Source organism: Martes martes, assembly GCF_963455335.1.
Source record: "Martes martes genome assembly, chromosome: 18".
NCBI lineage: Eukaryota > Metazoa > Chordata > Mammalia > Carnivora > Mustelidae > Martes > Martes martes.
The window spans coordinates 39,112,250-39,128,868 of record NC_137906.1 but is presented as its reverse complement, the minus strand read 5'-3'; the positions used below and the strand labels follow the sequence as shown (position 1 = coordinate 39,128,868).

General features: G+C 56.8%; 1 protein-coding gene across 1 annotated transcript in view; it reads left to right on the top strand.

Annotated features, from left to right (window-relative positions):
• Window positions 1-16,619, top strand: part of PDPK1 (3-phosphoinositide dependent protein kinase 1) — a 66,593-nt gene that overhangs the window by 43,019 nt on the left and 6,955 nt on the right. Inside the window, 6 exon segments of the mRNA XM_080829840.1 lie at window positions 5,436-5,511; window positions 9,219-9,287; window positions 9,491-9,587; window positions 10,940-11,113; window positions 14,138-14,146; window positions 14,149-14,357. Of these exon segments, the coding sequence (XP_080685966.1) occupies window positions 5,436-5,511; window positions 9,219-9,287; window positions 9,491-9,587; window positions 10,940-11,113; window positions 14,138-14,146; window positions 14,149-14,357 (634 nt within the window).

The window sequence follows — 16,619 nt, the reverse complement described above, 5'->3', positions numbered from 1 at the left end:
TATTCAGGTCTTGTCATTTCTTTCAAAAACCTTTCATGGTTTTCAGCCTACAAGCTCTGCAGTGTTTTTAGGAAATTCCTAAGTATTTTATTTTTGAGGCTCTTGTAAGTGGAATTGTTTTCTGAATTTCATTTTTGATTATTCACTGAAACATTTGATTTTTGGGTCCTAATCTTGTGTCCTATAGCCTGGCAGGATTTCGTTCTTAGTTGTGATCGTTTTTTAATGAATTCCTCAAAACTTTGTGTATGTAAGATCAAGTCATCTGTGATTCAAGACGGCTTCATTTCTTCCTTTCCGCTCTGGATGCCTGTTATCTCTTCTTGCGTCCCTGCCGTGGTCGGAGCTCCAGGGCCATATGGAGCAGGCAGGGCCCGGGCAGGTGTCCTTGTCGTGTCTCTGATCTGCGGGGAGAGGCTTCCGTCTCTCCCCGTCGAGTGGGACGCTCGCCGTGGGGTTTTCCTGGACGCCCTGATCAGGCTGAGGAGGTTCTTTCTGTTTTTACTCTGTGACGTATTTTTGTCGAGAAGGAGTGTTAGGTGTTCGTTATACCCTTTTTCTGAATCTGTTGAGATGATCATGTGCCTTTTTTTTTCCCTTTATGCTGATGACACATAGTATATCGATTGATTTTTATGCGTTGAACCACTCTTGTGCTCCCGGGATAAACGCCACTTGGTGGCGGTGCAGACTCCTTCTCACAGGTTGCTGTGCTCAGTTTGCTCATCTTTTGTCAAGAGCGCGTCCCGTTTGCGGAGCGTGTTTGCTGTGCTTCACTTGTGGGCGTATGGCTGAGAGACCAGCAGCCTGTGCTGCCAGCTTTGAAGAGCGTGTCGGTATTCTCTGACGGTGGGAACATCGCTTGAGGTCTCTCCTTCGTCACTGGCACTTCTGAGTTCGGGGTGGTGGCCGGAGTGTTCAGCGGCCCAGGATGCTGGTCAGTTTCTTTGAATCACTTTCAGGGTGCACACAGCAGCCCAGCCCGAGACCCTCTTCCTTACTCTTACCCTGTGGCCTGCTTCCCGTGGGTCAGTGGCATGGAAACGGCAGCGTTTCGGCCGCTGGTGGGTTGTAGGCCTGGTTTTCTAACTGGTAGAGCACTTTGGCCTTCGGTTTATCTCTGAGCCTGCGGGGAGGGAACTAGGTTGTCTCTGCATTTCTAGTGCTCTCTATGGCTCTGACCCTGGTTGTCATGCATAGAAGTCGGCTGAAAGGGAAAAGTTGCGTATTTTCCCCAAACTTTCAGTGAAATGAAACATTTCTTTGACTGTGAAGGTGGGCAACAAGTGCCTATGCTCATCCGGGGCGGTCACACGCGTCCCTCTGTTCCTTTAGAGTTGTCGCGGGTTCCTGTTCGTTGGTTCATTTTAAGGTTTATTTATTTTTTCTAGAAAGAGCGCCCACAAGTTGGGGGAGGAACGGAGGGAGAGAGAGTCTCCAGCGGCCTCCCCGCTGAGCTCGATCCCACGACCCCGAGATCATGACCTGAGCTGAAACCAGGAGCTGAAGCACAGTCAGCCAACTGCGCCCCCCACGTGCCCCTTTGGCTGTCAGTTTCTTTTTTTTTTTTTTTTTAAGATTTTATTTATTTATTTGACAGACAGAGATCACAAGTAGGCAGAGAGGCAGGCAGAGAGAGAGGTGGAAGCAGGCTCCCTGCAGAGCAGAGAGCCCGATGTGGGGGCTCGATCCCAGGACCCTGAGATCATGACCTGAGCCGAAGGCAGAGGCTTTAACCCACTGAGCCACCCAGGCGCCCCGGCTGTCAGTTTCTTGATGCCCATTCTAGCTTCGGAATTCTGTTAGACCTGCCAGATCTCGTTGTTACATCGATAAAGAAAATCGTGTACTGTTATATCTCATGGTCACTGCTTTAGCATTTGGGTATTTTCGTCCTTTGTCTCATCCTGCATGTTTTATTTTATGCCTCTAGAACATCACTCTGAGGGCAGTCCTGTTCTCCTCCACACGCCAGAGGAGTCTTTCATCTCATGACCAACAAGAGAGCTCCTGTCCTGGGGGGTGGGCTTCATACCTCCCTGGGGACTTGGAGTCCCACCTCTACGAAGGTGTGCATGGGCTCCTGGGGGAGAGGAAGCAGCAGGTGTCACAGGAGACAAGCCATGCCAGGCCCAGAAAGCCTGCAGCAACCACGCAGCCCTAATAACATCCTGATTCACTGTTTAAAGCCCAGCCACGGGCTGGGGCGGGAACGGTGTGTATCTTGTAGACTTTATGTGGTGCATCGTGTAGCTATTTAAAGGCAAAATTATTGAATTATTTATTTACTTATGAATTACTTAATTATGCATAAATCTTTCCATACAAAAATACAGTTTTAGAACTTTTTAGTAATAGCATTAAAAAAACGAATCTCAGGGGTGCCTGGGTGGCTCAGTTGGTTGGGCATCTGCCCTTGGCTCAGGTCGTGATCCCGGGATTCTGGAATCGAGCCCCATGTGGGGCTCCTTGATCAGCAGGAAGTTTGCTTCTCCCTCACCTTCTGTGCTTTCGCGCACTCTTGTTCTCTCTCGGGTAAATAAATAAAATTTTATTTTTTTTTTTTTTTGGGCAATAAATAAAATTTAAAAAAAAAAAAATTGCAGAAGCAGCGCATGCTTCCTGTGCAGAATGGACGCCCAGTGGAGGCCGTGAGTTACCAAGTGGGGCTCCCAGGGTCCTGTCGGTCCGTCCTTGAGGACGAGGTGCCAGGAGTCGAGCTGCTGGCTCAGAGGGCAAGTTTGTTCTCTGTGGATTTTGGTGCTTTTTGGAAAATTGCTCCCCTGAAAACGACACCCTTCCATATTCCCACCGGTAGCACTGGGTGTGTGTGTCCTCTCACATGCTTGCCCTCGGTGTGTATTTACTTTTTTATCTTCGCTGATTTGATAGGCCATGATGTTTTCATTTGCATTTCTTTGATTCATTGCATCATTGAACGGTTTCATTAGGTTTTGGCTCTCGGGTTCTTTTTTCCTCTTCTCAGTCACCTCAGTGCTCCTGGCAGTGTCGCTCAGGGTCCTGGCAGGATGCAGATTCAGCCGCAGTCTGCTCGGGAGAGTGATTGACTGAGGGGAGAGTTGAGGAGAGCAGGGCCGAGGAAGCAAGGGGGCTGGATCCCCGCAGGGGGACTGTGAGCCTCTCGCTCGGGGCAGGCGGGGGCATCGTGGTGGGGAGGGGTGCGGCGCCGTGTGAGGCAGGAAGGGTAGCGCCCGAGGCTCTCCCCTGCCTTCCCCTGGGGGCTCCTGCTGACCCCAGGGCCCCAGTACCCAGGATCGCCCCTTGGAGCGCTGACGAAGGCAGAGACCAGTCTGGGGACGCGTGGGGAGGAGCGAGCCCACTGGCTCCGGCTGTGTCTTCCTCCTGGGCGTCTGCCTCAGAGGCCTCGGACGGCAGTCAGGAGTCTCCCCCACGGCGAGCCCCCGCGCTTCAGGGCCGCCCCGGGGGTGGTGAGCGGGGATGCGGCGGCCTCTCTCCGCCAGACGCCGTGTGCCGCGTTGCTGTGGCTGGGCGCCCTGGTTTCCGGTTGCGTTTTAATTCAGATGTTGTGCTATTTATAGCCGTATACGGTCAAGAATTTTGCAGACCGACCAAACATGGGTCTGTTGTGTTTGTCCCAGGTAGCTGTGACCTCAGGTCATTTCTCTGTCAGGACCGGGCTGAGGTGCCCAGTTCGGAGCCTCCAGTCAGGGCAGGAGGAGAAGGTTGCCGCCCCCGACGCGGCCGACACACAGCCGAGCAGGGACGATGAAGGCACGTTTGGCTCTTCTCCCTTCCCCCGCTCCCCGTCCTCCGGAACGTGCCAGAACAGGGCTGGCTCCGCCTGTTCTGTTCGCGGCCGTGCCTCCAGAGGGTGGGAGAGCCCTGTCCCAGGGAGGCCGCGCAGAGGCCGCCCAGGGCCTGGGGACGTGTGGCGCCGGGTGCTCCTGCTGTCTGTAGCCCTGCGGGGTCTGTCCACGAGGTGACCTGAGCTCCCTCACGCTCCTGCTGTGGCAGCGGGAAGTGTCTCCCGGCGTTGCCAGATGTCCCCCGGGGGCCTGTTTGTCCCCCGCCGAGAACCCTGAGTAGAGGAGCTCGGACACTTGTCGGTAAGCCCACCTGGCAGGGCCCTGTGTGGGGCTGGTTGCTGCCTCCCGTGTCCCTGGCTTCAGCCGTGGCCTGGAGGGCTGGAGGCTGTTCGCCGGTAGGTGTGTTGCTGTGATGTTTCACTTCTCAGGTCGGTTCGGGAAAACGTGTTCTCAGGGACAAGTACTTTGTAGCAGGGATTATTAAAGATGCTGAGAAGAAAGACCGTTTGATCTGTGACAGGGGCAGGCTCAGTCACGGGGCTTGTTTGCCTGGAGCAAAACGATGTTAATCTGCGGTTCGGCCTCCTGTCTGTCACGGGGTGCTGGACAGGAGACAGAGCCGAGCTGGACCCTGCTGCTGGGAAAGGTCGTCTCCTCCGGGGTCCCGTCCGAGCCGGGCCGGAGCCTTGCCCACAGCCTTCCGTGCGCGCGCAGGGTGCGGTTCACATAGGACTGGGGTGGGAGACCGTGCATGGCGGGTCACGGCAGGTGATGGGGGGCGTCTCCCGGGGGGTGTCGGAGGTGACACGGCATTTCACACACGCTTACACGGTGGGCAGCTGTCCCGTGGGAACCCCGGTCCTGTGTCTGTCGGTGACAGGGAAAGGCAGAATAGCTTTACTGTCCCCTATGTCAGAGGACACCCAACGAGGACGCCTCGAGGGCCGCTGGGATGGCTCAGGTGGTGTTGCGTCGCCTGTCGTGTGACGGGCAGGTCCGGAGGCTCCTGCTGTCACTGACCCTGGGGGTCTGTGGGTCGAGTTTGGCAGACCTGGTGTTCCACAGCCCTGTATTGGAAGCGGCGGGTGTGGAGAAGGTTCCCTGGCCGGAGCTCCTGGGTCTCACTCCCCTCATCGCCCCTAACCTCCATGAGCTCTGTTAGGGATGCATAGCCTTCAGGGGATCAGGTGTGTTCCCACATCTGCACGTGTCCCATCTGTGCCTGCTATGTGTCTGGGGCTATTTTAGGCACCACGGGTGCAATAGTGAACCAGACAGACCGGCCGCCTGTCTTCAGGATGCTCCCAGGTAGTGGGAGGCTGGGCGAACGCCTCTCCGGCGTGTCTGCCCGGCGGGGTGGCCTGGAGGGACTGCCCTGGCCGTCAGGGCTGCTGTCACAGAGCGGATGACCTTTGAGCCAGCTCTTGGAGGAGAGAGCCCCAAGAAAGAGGGTTTGAGGGGAGGGCCCTGGACCAGGCAGGGGTTCGGGAGTGTACAGTCCGATTCCAGGGGCCTCGTGCCGCGCCCGAGAGCTGCAGTCCTGCCAGCGGGCCGGGCTGGCTCCCGGTGGGTGGGTGCCCGCGGCGCGGCACTGCGGGATGCTTGTCTCAGTGCGTGACCACTCCCCCTTTCTCCTCTTCTCACCAGCCAGGGCCAACTCGTTTGTAGGAACAGCCCAGTATGTGTCTCCAGAGCTGCTCACCGAGAAGTCGGCCTGTAAAAGGTAACTTGCTTTCACTTGATCCAGACTATTTTCTCTTTATGGTAGCTGTTACGGCCGTTTTTTCCTGTACAGTTAACAGTTACGAGAGTGCCTCTTGCGACCTTTGTCAGTATCTTTCTCGGATAACCTGTGTGCTGCTCTGTTGTTTTGTGTTACACTTCCTGGGGCTACTGCGGCTTGATGCTTTGAGATTTGATCTTGTTCCTTTAGGAGCAACTATTCAGTGGGGGAGAAGTGTGGCCGAGAGGTCTGTAGTCATTGCCGTGTCCCTGAGCCCCGGGATCCTGAGTGCTGCCTCGGGCTGGTGCTTCCCTGGCGGTGGCAGGTGACAGGTCGGCTCGAGCAAACCAGGCTCCTCGGAGTGTGGGGAGAGGCCAGGAAGGCAGCCCGTGTGGGAGGGTTGGAGCTGGTTTCACAGCCAGGGCCCAGCCAGTGCGAGCTGTCGCTACCCAGTCCTTAGAACTGGCATGGGCCTGGAGCCTCAGGGTTGAGGGCCCGAGTTTTGAAAACGAGAGGTGCATAGGTGAGGTTCTGCTCACAGGAAGAGGTCCGGAGAGTGAAGAGTCAGCGGGACAGCGGGGGAGAAGGGGGTGGGGCAGCTGAAGGCTAGGAGCAGGGAGAAGCTGGGAGAGCGGCCTTGCGTGGGCCCGAGGCAGGCGGGGGACAGAGAGGGGCAGCAGAGTCGGGTCTCAGTGTGGAGAGCCATCCCAGATGACACGTTCTGCGGCTGCAGCCTCCCCCTGGCTGTTTGCTGCTGGGGCATGGGGTGGGGGCTCCCTCGGGCTGCCTGAGGGCTGCATGGTCAGTGTCCTGTACTGACACTTTGACACCTTGCAACTGACCGGCTGCAAGGACCTGCTGTCCTGAGAGACGGAGCCCTGCCAGAGGCAGCAGAGGACTGAGTGGTTCTGGGGTGGCTCTGTTGCTGAGTGTGACCGCTTTTTAACGACTCTCCGGGGGCTGGAGCCATAGGGAGCCCAGGAAGGTGGCTGGGCCACTTAGCGGTCTCTGGGTTCTTTATTTTTGTTTTTTACTCTTACTCACTCAACAGAGATTCGGAACTCTTACCATGGGCCAGATGTAGTTGTAGCGCAGGGCTTCTTAGCTGGGGCACATTTGGCCCTGTCTGGACACTTCTGCTGTCACCCGTTGGCAGGGGTGGGAAGGGGAGTGCTGTTGCTGACTAGCAGGTGGAAGCCGGGGACCCTGCTCGGCGTGGTGAGAAGCAGGTGCGCCCCCGCAGCAGGAGTGCATCGGCCCCGGGGGTCCGTAGAGCCAAGGCTGGGAAACCCTCCTCTGGGGGGTGGGTGCTGCGGCCCAGATTCTTGAAGCATATCTCATGGCTGCCTAAGGGCTAGCTTTCCCTAGATTTGGGGTTTTTAGCATAAAGCAGTCCTTCAGCACCGATGGGGGGCTCTACTGGGTAAGCTAGGAAGACACAGAGTGGCCACCGCCTTCTGTGTAAAAACTGGAAAGAGAATGTCTACCCCACATTGACTTGTCCGTCATTGAAATTCTCTTGGGTGGGTGCACCGGCAGCAGGGACAGTGGCCCTCAGGGGGCCTGCGGGGATAGTTCTGTGAGGGAGACCTCACTGCGTAGCTTCTTACGCTTTTAGATGTTTTAAGTCATGATATTTATTCAAAAATAGTTAAGATTCCTTTTCTGATTCTAAAAGTGGCACCTGCGTGTTATAAAGAATGCTTAGAAAACATGCAAGGTAAAAGAGCAAGAGACACTTGGCGCCTCCCGCCCGCGGACGGACCCCAGATAGTGACCTGGCGTGTCTTCCCAGTTGCGAACTTCTGCAGGTTCATGTGACCCTTCCGCTTGAGCCTGTTCCCTGGGATCATGGCACCAGCATCTCTCCGTGTCCCTGAGGTCATGTGTAGACATTTGTGACACCTGTGCCCTTCCAGCACGTGGATTTACTGTAGTTCATTGAGCTCTTCCTTAGCTGTTGGCGCCCAGGTGCTTTTCCTTTCCGTGCCACGATCTGGCTTGACTGCCACGGGCAGCACATGCCAGGCCCCAACATGGAAGGGCGCCCCCTGCCTGTCCCGAGTCTGCTGGGGCTGCCTCACGGTCCTCTGCTTGGATTGCAGAAGAGGAATGACTTGGCCTAACTTAGCATTTAAAAAATCCTTGGGGGGCACCTGGGTGGCTCAGTGGGTTAAGCCTCTGCCTTGGCCTAACTTAGCATTTAAAAAATCCTTGGGGGGCACCTGGGTGGCTCAGTGGGTTAAGCCTCTGCCTTTGGCTCAGGTCATGATCCCAGGGTTCTGGGATCGAGCCCCGCACCGGGCTCTCTGCTCAGCGGGGAGCCTGCTTCCTCCTCTCTCTCTGCCTGCCTCTCTGCCTACTTGTGATTTCTGTCTGTCAAATAAATTAAAAAAAAAAAAATCCTTGGTACATACTGCTTTCCAGAAATGTTACACCAGCTTCCCTCTTCAGGGTTTATTGTATTAACAAACCATCTTAAATGGTAGGAGAGCTGCTGGTGGTAGACACTGAGATAATGCACACGGCGAGCGGAGCCCAGGGCCTGGCTGTGCCGACAGTCCTGCTCTCTGGAGGTGGCAGCCCACCCATAGCCTGTTGCCTAGTCTCCGGCCGCTGCCGCTCTCAAGGGCCTAGGCTTTTCTGTTGGTGTCTGTCTTGTGTGGCTCCCCGTTTTAACTAGACAGTAGAGAAACCGAGTATAAAACTAGTTATTAGGTAGAATGTAGATTTGTTTTTTAAGTGCCCCTCACTCCACTTGTATGTCAGGCCTCAGATTTCGGGTCTGTTTTACGTTTTAACCTGTGTCATATGTCCTTCGGCACTGCGGCTGGCCGGGTCCTTCCCCCTGCGCCCTACAGTCTCATCTCCTGAGGTCCAGGCTGTGGCCTTTTCCAGAAGCTGCTTGTGTCCTCGCACACTGGGGGCTCGGGGGAGGCAGCTGATGGTGCGGGAGGAGTTGTGTCTCGATGCCTTTGTAGTGCTGAGCTGGGGGTAGAATGGAAGACGCCCCGAGGAAACCAGATGGGCAAGGTCGTGAGCTCTGAGAGGGCGTTGAGGGGGCACCGAGGGGCGCGAGAGAGCAGGGCAGGGTGGGAAGGGAGTGGCGACATCGCGGGCGAGGAGAGCGCCCCCTCCAGGGTCCCTGCCAGCTGGTTCTGGAAACAACTTAGGGAAGTTTAGAACTGTTTCTTGTAAAATGTAGAATTAAAGTGTTTATAAAGGAGGAGTAGGGATTTTCACAAGTCCAAGAAGGGACAGAGTTAAAGCTTTTGCTTGGTGCACCTCGTATGGATTGTCTCCTTCGGCCCCCTGGCTTGCATCTGTGGCCTGGGGGTAAACGCTTGAGATGTGAGAGGATGGAAATTGGTTCCTCGCTCTGCCCTCCTGTGCCGAGTGCCAGGGCCCCCTCGCCGGTACCGCTACCCGCCGCCCCGCGCTGGAAGAAGGCATCTCTGTCACTGTCCATGTTTCTTTAGTCAGGAGTGACCTCTGCTGCCTCTTCAGGTCCACACGGGCCCTGTGAGGAAGCTGGGTGCCCCCACGGGCCGTGGCAGGCCTGTGGGAATGGCTGCACGGCCTGGCCCCGGGCTGGTTTTAAAGGACAGAAGTAGATCAGAGGCTGAAACGGGGTGGTCAGAAGTGAACTGTGCTTGTCACGGAAATTTTACAAATGTCATTCTTTTCTCTTTTCCCCTCCCTTAAAGTTCAGACCTTTGGGCTCTCGGATGTATAATATACCAGCTTGTGGCCGGACTGCCGCCTTTTCGAGCGGGGTAAGCCCACCCACCGCCCCCAAGCCCATCACAGCAGGTGCAACAGAGGTGGGAGGGGGCAGCCCCTGGGACTGGGCCAGGGCGGGGCCAGGGTTCGGGGGCTTCTGCAGGGAGAGAGGGCGACTGCTGGGCCAGGAATGTTAAAGCTCTGTGTTGGGGAGGTTCGTGCACTCTGTCAATGTGATGGCTTTCTTGTTTTACAGAAATGAATATCTTATATTTCAGAAGATCATTAAGTTGGAATATGACTTTCCTGAAAAATTCTTCCCTAAGGCAAGAGACCTTGTGGAAAAACTTTTGGTAAATATTCTCAATTTTCTTCTGCAAGCTGATCGGACAGACACACCCTGAGTCCCTCTGAACTTGGGGTCAGAGCAGCTTTCCTGGAGGCCCCTGTGTTTAACCAAAGGGTGTCTTCGAGTTGATAGTGAGTGTGGGTAGATTGGTGTCTTCTGTCTCACCTCTGTAAGTCCTTTTCAGTTTTCAGATGCCCGATTCTTGACTTCAGCAGGACAGGAAGTCTTTGTGTCTCTTCGCACTTGTCCGTCAGCACGCAGATCATTTAAAGTTACTGGCTGCTGGAGCAGCTGGGCGTGTCACAGTGCAGGTGGCTGTAAACCCTGCACGGTGACATTTCTGGCCACCAGCCATAGCGTCTGCTGCAGGGGGTTTGAAGGGTCACCCGGGTGCTGCGGACAAGACAGGCGTGTGCTCAGGAAAGCCGTGTGGGTCTGTGCTGAGCAGCCGCAGAGCCCCTGCCCCCGCGCGTGGCTGCCGGGCCCCCCTTCACTTTCCCTTCGTCCTGGGGAACAGGGTCGGTCCCGGCTCGGCCTGGCCCGTCAGTGGGCAGCGTGCTGACGCTCGGTGGGCTTAGGGGCACGAAGCTGAACCTGGGAGGAGACAGCCGTTGGTCCTTTGAGGTGAAGCACGGGTGGGAGCACACGGCATTTGTGTTCTGTCTGTGGTAGCTCGCTGTCCGGACAGACTCTCCGTCTCCTTGTTCTTTTTTTTTTTTTTTTTTTTTTAAGATTTTATTTATTTATTTGTCGGAGAGAGTGAGCACAGGCAGACAGAGAGGCAGGCAGAGGCAGAGGGAGAAGCAGGCTCCCTGCTGAGCAAGGAGCCCGATATGGGACTCGATCCCAGGACCCTGGGATCATGACCTGAGCCGAAGGCAGCTGCTTAACCAACTGAGCCACCCAGGCGCCCCTAGAAAGGAGGAAGCAGGCTCCCCGCCGAGCAGAGAGCCCGACATGGGGCTCGATCCCAGGACCCTGGGATCATGACCTGAGCCGAAGGCAGAGGCTTTAACCCACTGAGCCACCCAGGCGCCCCTGTCTTCTTGTTCTTAAAGACAGTGTGTTCATTTTTTTCTTGGTTGTAGCATTTTTGATTTGTGTATTTTGAGAGAACACTTGCTGCTATTCATTCGTTTTGGGGTTATTTTCACCTGTGTGAGGGGAAGGCTAAGAGCTTGAGAGAGGGAGACGTGGCCCCGAGGTGACTCCGCGGTCCCCAGCACACTGTGGGATGGGGTGGGACAGGCCACGGTGCCCTCCTGTGTCCGAGATGACACGGAAGGAGAAGGAGTGCTCGAGAATGTTCTAGTCAGAGTCGGTCCGGACGCTGACACGTGTTGGCTTCTGTTTCAGGTTTTAGATGCCACAAAGCGATTAGGCTGTGAGGAAATGGGAGGCTATGGCCCCCTGCGAGCTCATCCGTTCTTCGAATCCATCACGTGGGAGAACTTGCAGCATCAGACGCCTCCGAAGCTCACCGCCTACCTGCCGGCCATGTCGGAGGACGACGAGGACTGCTATGGAAATGTGAGCCCACTGGCGTGTGCGCGCACGCACCCGAGCATGGCCCGTGTGCGTCTGTGAGTGTGTGTGTGTGCGCGAGTGTGCACGCACTCTGTGTGTGTGCTGGGGTGGGTATATGCGTGGGTGTGTCTGTGGGTGTGCGTATGCACATGCATGTGTGTGTTGGGGACAGCCCCACGGTGCCATGTGCCATCATTCCTCGGTGCGCAGTGGATCTGTGCTGGGGCCCTGGGAGCCCAGCCTGTGGGATGCGTGGCTGGAGGGGGGCCAGCGTAGACCTGCTGGTGGCTGAGCACTGTGCAGCCCCCATCCAAGTCTCCCCAGTAGGGGGCCAGGGAAGTACCCACTGCCCATCTGCCCCGAGCACAGACTGCCAGGCCCGGGGAGTGAGGGCACTTCCTGTAGTTAGTTTTCACCCAGAGGGAGCCTGCTGTTGGGTTGAGGAGACTGGAGCCCATGGGAGCAGAACCCTCCATGCTGTCCCCCGGGGCCTCTGTCTTCTGCTTTTGGGTGGTGCCTTGAAATCCTGTGTCTGAAGACATTCTGGAATGCTTCTCATGTGCAAGAAGCCCAGGGTGCTGCTGTTCTGAACTTCTGGGGGACATGGCATTGAGGCTGGACGCTGGTCACTTTTGGCTTTTAGTGTCTGGTCGAGGTGGGGTCTTGAGTATACTTCATTGTTTGAACATCCTGATGGGGGAGGTGAAGACACAGGAGTGGGCAGAGGGGGCAGCGAGCGGCGTGCACCTCCCTCACACCACCCGGGACCAGCTCCTTGGCCGTCCTGTGCTCCCTCCTCATCCTCTGCCGTGAGCCCTCGTGTTTAAAACTGATTTCCCGTGTTTGTGTTACCATCCGCAGTCCGTTCTCTTGGCGTAAGTTCTGTCATCACGGCTCGTTCCAGCCAGTCCCCGTGTGTAGAGTGCCGCAGTAACTGACCGGGGAGCTTGGGTTTTCTCTAGAAGACATCCAGAGCTTAGTCAGAATTACTGCTCGTATCTTCTCCCAGGGACCGAGTTTCTTCTGTCTCCTGCTTACTGTTGTAAACAACACATCGCCTTTTCGTTGTGCTAAAACATCTTTTGTGCCCAGACTTGAAGGGAGTTAGATGTGGGTAGCCCTCTGCACTCACTCCCAGTCTGCTTCCCCTACCACGGTGGTCTCGGCTGTCGGCGGCCTCGGCGTGTGCGGACTGCGGGGTACCCCGCCTCAAGACTGTCCCCCCGGGCCTGATGTCCTTCCTGAGCCGCAGCCTGTCAGAGTGGGTGGGCGGGGGCGTCCCCCGGCTCCGTAGTGGCCGCTCACGCCGTCGTTGACCAGGGCTCAGCGCCTGGGGACTCAGTTTCATGGAGCTGTGTGTGCCTGTGCTCGCGTGTGCACGCATGGTGCAGGGTCTTGGGCAGGCCGTCTGTCCGCCAGCGCGTCACATTCGCTGCGCCAAGAGCCCTGGCTTCTCAGTGTCGGGTGTGGCCGTCGTAAAGCCAGCTCCCTTGGTCAGTCGCTTCCTTCTGGTGGGGGCGGAGCCTCAGCTTTCAGAGCTTCAGGGCTGGAAAGCCTTGGTGGGTGTTCAGGCAGCCCTCGCTGTGCCGCACTCTCCGTGCAGACGGCGCAAGGAGCCTAGCCCCGGGAAGGTGTCACACACGGGACGGGGCGCTCCCGGTCTGTGGCCGTTGACGGCCTCGCAGGGGCACGTTCTCATCCGTGAGGCCCCGAGAGAGTCTGCGGTCCTTTTCAGCAGGAAGGGGGCTCCCGCTGGGGGCAAGGAACTGGGAACAGTGTTTGCTCAGTGAACAGAGAGCACAGGCGCTCGGTTCTCTTGCATGTTCCTGATCCGCTGCCGTGGCTGGTGGTGGTGCTGACGGTTGCCCCGGGAGGGAGCGGGCCAGGTGGGGAGCCCTGGGAGAGAGCCTCCGTGCAGGAGCAGCGTGGGGAGTTTCCTGTGCACGCCTGACAGCGTGGGTGCTCATGGAAGCCTCTGTAAACTTCGGGATGTTGAACAGAGGCGGCCTTGGCCCAGGGAGTCCTCACAGAGCAGAAGCAGAGAATGTGCTAGAAGACCTTACCTAGATGACGGGCCATGGGACTGTCCAGGGTCAGTCCCAGCCAGGAGCCGGTGAGGTGGGGCTGAACCTGCCGTCTGTGCTGTGCGAGCGCTAGCGAGAAGACCGCTCCCGGCAGTGAGTAGGGAGGGTGGGAGGCACGGTCTGCAGGGCTGGGGTGGGGGTGCTCTGTCTGGGGCCCACCTTCAAGGGAGGCAGCCCGGGCCTTTGTGGAGGCACAGGGGACTTGGAAGGACACACGGACTCTAGTCTCAGCGATTGCTGGTGGCTTCTTTTCCCTCGTATTTGGCAGCGGTGGGGTTCAGGCGTGGGCCCTGCAGCTGTGCAGAGCAGGCCGTCAAGGGCGAGCGCTCCTCCTCAGGTCTCTGCTGGGGGCTCTCTGGCCCTCTCGCCGGCCCCCAGGCGTGTCTGCGTGCACAGGCCTCACGTTTGCCACATCTGTGAGGAAGTCCATTTTTCTGTCGCCGCCGGTTTGTAGCCTTCTCCAGAAGAGCACACAGCTCTGCATCAAGTTTAATACTGGCTGTAGGTGAAAGGGATATATACTTTTTTAATTGAATGCAGTCAGTCAAATTGGGATATAGCGTGACAACCACAGACTTAGAAACACTGAGCCACGGCATCAAGGAGGAGGGCTCCTGAGCTCACAGGAGGGTGCCTCTGCGCCCAGGAGGCCACCCATCCCTCCTCTTCCTTCCCCTGGTCGGGGTGGCAGGGGCTTGCAGAGGTCAGCGGGCCCCGGGCCCTGAGTCTCCTCTTCCTGGGGCTGAGGATTGGGGCTTAGCCCATCAGGAGGGGGGACGAGAACTGGCAGCATCCAGTCCTGCCTTGGTTCAGGGGCCTGCCCCCCAGTGCAGGAGGAGTCAGCGGCCGCGGGGCCTCAGGACCTCCAGGGTGTGAGCTTGCTGCGTCTGGTTTGGGGGCCCAGGGGAAGTGGCACGTGGGTCTCATTCTTCCTCTGCTGCAGTACGACAACACCTCCTGAGCCAGTTCGGCTGCATGCAGGTGTCCTCGTCGTCGTCCTCCCACTCCCTGTCCACCGCGGATGCAGGCCTGCCACACGTGGCGGGTAGCAACATCGAGCAGTATATCCATGACCTGGACACTAATTCTTTTGAACTGGACTTAGAGTTCTCCGAAGATGAGAAGAGGTTATTACTGGAGAAGCAGGCCAGTGGAAACCCTTGGTAAGAATGCACAGACGCGAGCAGCTCCATTTAGGAGAGCGGAGTATGCGTAGCTGACTGGCGGGAAACTGAGAGCACGGTGCGCCTGCCCTCCGTCTCCACTGCCGGCCAGGGCCCCGCACCGGCTCACACCTCCCTTGCTGCCATTAATGCTCTGGAAATAAGGACACTCAAAGGGTCCAGCTGGAATTGGGGGTTTGGAGGTGTTGATCCTGGGGATGAGTGGGTTTGAGACCCTGAGGGCTGCTGCCCTTGGGGCTGCATGAGCCCGGCCCTGCCAGCATCTGCCTTCTGATGAGGATTTACCACTGGCCAAATGACCGCTGCCCCTGGGTGAGGCGTGTGGGACATTGCAGGGTTTACTGTCACAGATTATCCTTTTCACGTCGGTTTCCCCACTTGCCTGGTGTTGTAACGGGTAGCCCTGGGTTGGCAGGTGGAGTGAGGGGGAGCCCGTGAATGTGTCCTGTGGCCACAGTGCTGGGGAACCCCCAGCTCCCAGCTCTCTTGCCTCCCCTACGCACTCTGATGCTCTAAAAATGGGTCACGGGAATGTGCATCTGTGTTCTAGTTGAGGGAAATGTCATTGGGCGTGTTGTTTTTCAAGGTACTCGTGGTTTTCAACTATTTTTCTTCCTTTATGTTTTCCGTCTTTCCTGAAATTGACTCTGGGAGCCGTGGACACAGGGAACATTTTTGTTATATGTTTCACAAACATTTTTCTTCACTTTATCCTTTCAGGCTTTTGTGTGTACTTTTGTATAGAAGTTGTAAATTCTTACAAAGTCAAACGCATCCATGTTTTTATTTTCTGTTTTCCATCTTGGTCATGGTGAGAAGACACTTCACTTTTTTTACGGTTTCACCTTTCACTTGGGCAGGGGGGAGTCTTGCGCAGGGATGAGCAGGGAGGTGTGTTGGGGTGGGCGTGGGGTCGGAGCGCTGGGCTGGGTGAGCCTGGAGGGGGTGAGAGGAGGAGGCAGGGGGCAGAGCAGAAGCAGTGGGGAGTGAACTGGGAGTGCAGGCCGTCAGAAGTTACGGTCTCTGGAAAAAGTGCAGCTAGATGTCAGCCAAGTGGAATGACCTGCCCTTGTCGGGAGTTTACCCTTCCTCAAGTGGTGTTGCTTAGGAGTGTCGGTGTGTACGGAGCAGGGAGGAGGGGGCTTTGGTCTGGACGGCGTGGGCGCCACCTGGCCGCGCACTCCAGGCAGGTCTGTGCGCCACGCTTCCCGCCGCGCGTGCCGGGTCCCTCACAGGGATCTGCTCTGACGCGGCTGTGGGGTCACTCCTCAGACGGCTTGTGGGCCCCGGGGCCTTCCCCAGGGCCCTGCATCCTGGCTTCTGGGCAGGACTGAGGCCTCTTGCCTTCCCTCCTTTGTTCAGCTTCTCGTGCCTTCCCTCCAGGTTGAGGGTCTCTGGGCCGCTGATGGCCGAAGGTTACGCAATCTCTTACTTGGCCGGGAAGGCCTGTCAGGCACTTCGTTCTTAACGACAGTGGCTCTCAGTGCGCAGCCCAAGGGGCATGGTGGTAACCGGGTCGTGGCAGTAGGAGGATCCTTGCGTTCTCCCCCGGTCTCTGCGAGTGCGCAGTGCCTGTCTTCGGGGGCTGCATGCTGGACCGTGACGTTGTTGCTTTGGCGGCTGCTGGACTGTGTACTTTGTCGTTTTTGAGTCTTCTGTAGGGTAGGTTTCAGGTTTACAGTATAAATATGTGCAGGTTTAGACATCTCGTGAGGCTTCGGTGTTTCTGCAGGGCTCTTAGTGGCTGTCTTCAGTTACACCTGCCGTAATCACTGTGACTCAGTGCAATCCCGTAAAACCTTGCGTTGAGATCCTGACACACAACAGGACCTCAGGGCGCTTGGCTGACTTGTTTTGCAATAAAATTTTAAGATTTCTGGAAAACATTTCTAAATTTTATACGAAACTATTATTGTAGGTTTTAATGATACATTCTAAAACAAAGGACATTCATAACATTTTTCATATGTAAGTAGGGAACGTTGGCTCAGAGAGATGTGCATTCTCAGCCCACAGCAGCCGTGCCCACACTGGGGGCTGTCGCTGTGCTCTGCAACGCATGGGGTGGGGGGCGTGGGGGGCCGCTCCAGAGACGCTGGGCAGCACTGAGCTGCGGAGCTATAGCATGCCAGGGCTCTCTTCCCGTCAGATGCACGGATGTCCGCGCCTTCCGTCCGTGTGTTGGAACACAATGGTTTTGCCCGGTCCGGGTGCGGGGGAGCTGCGGTGCTGGCCTAGACT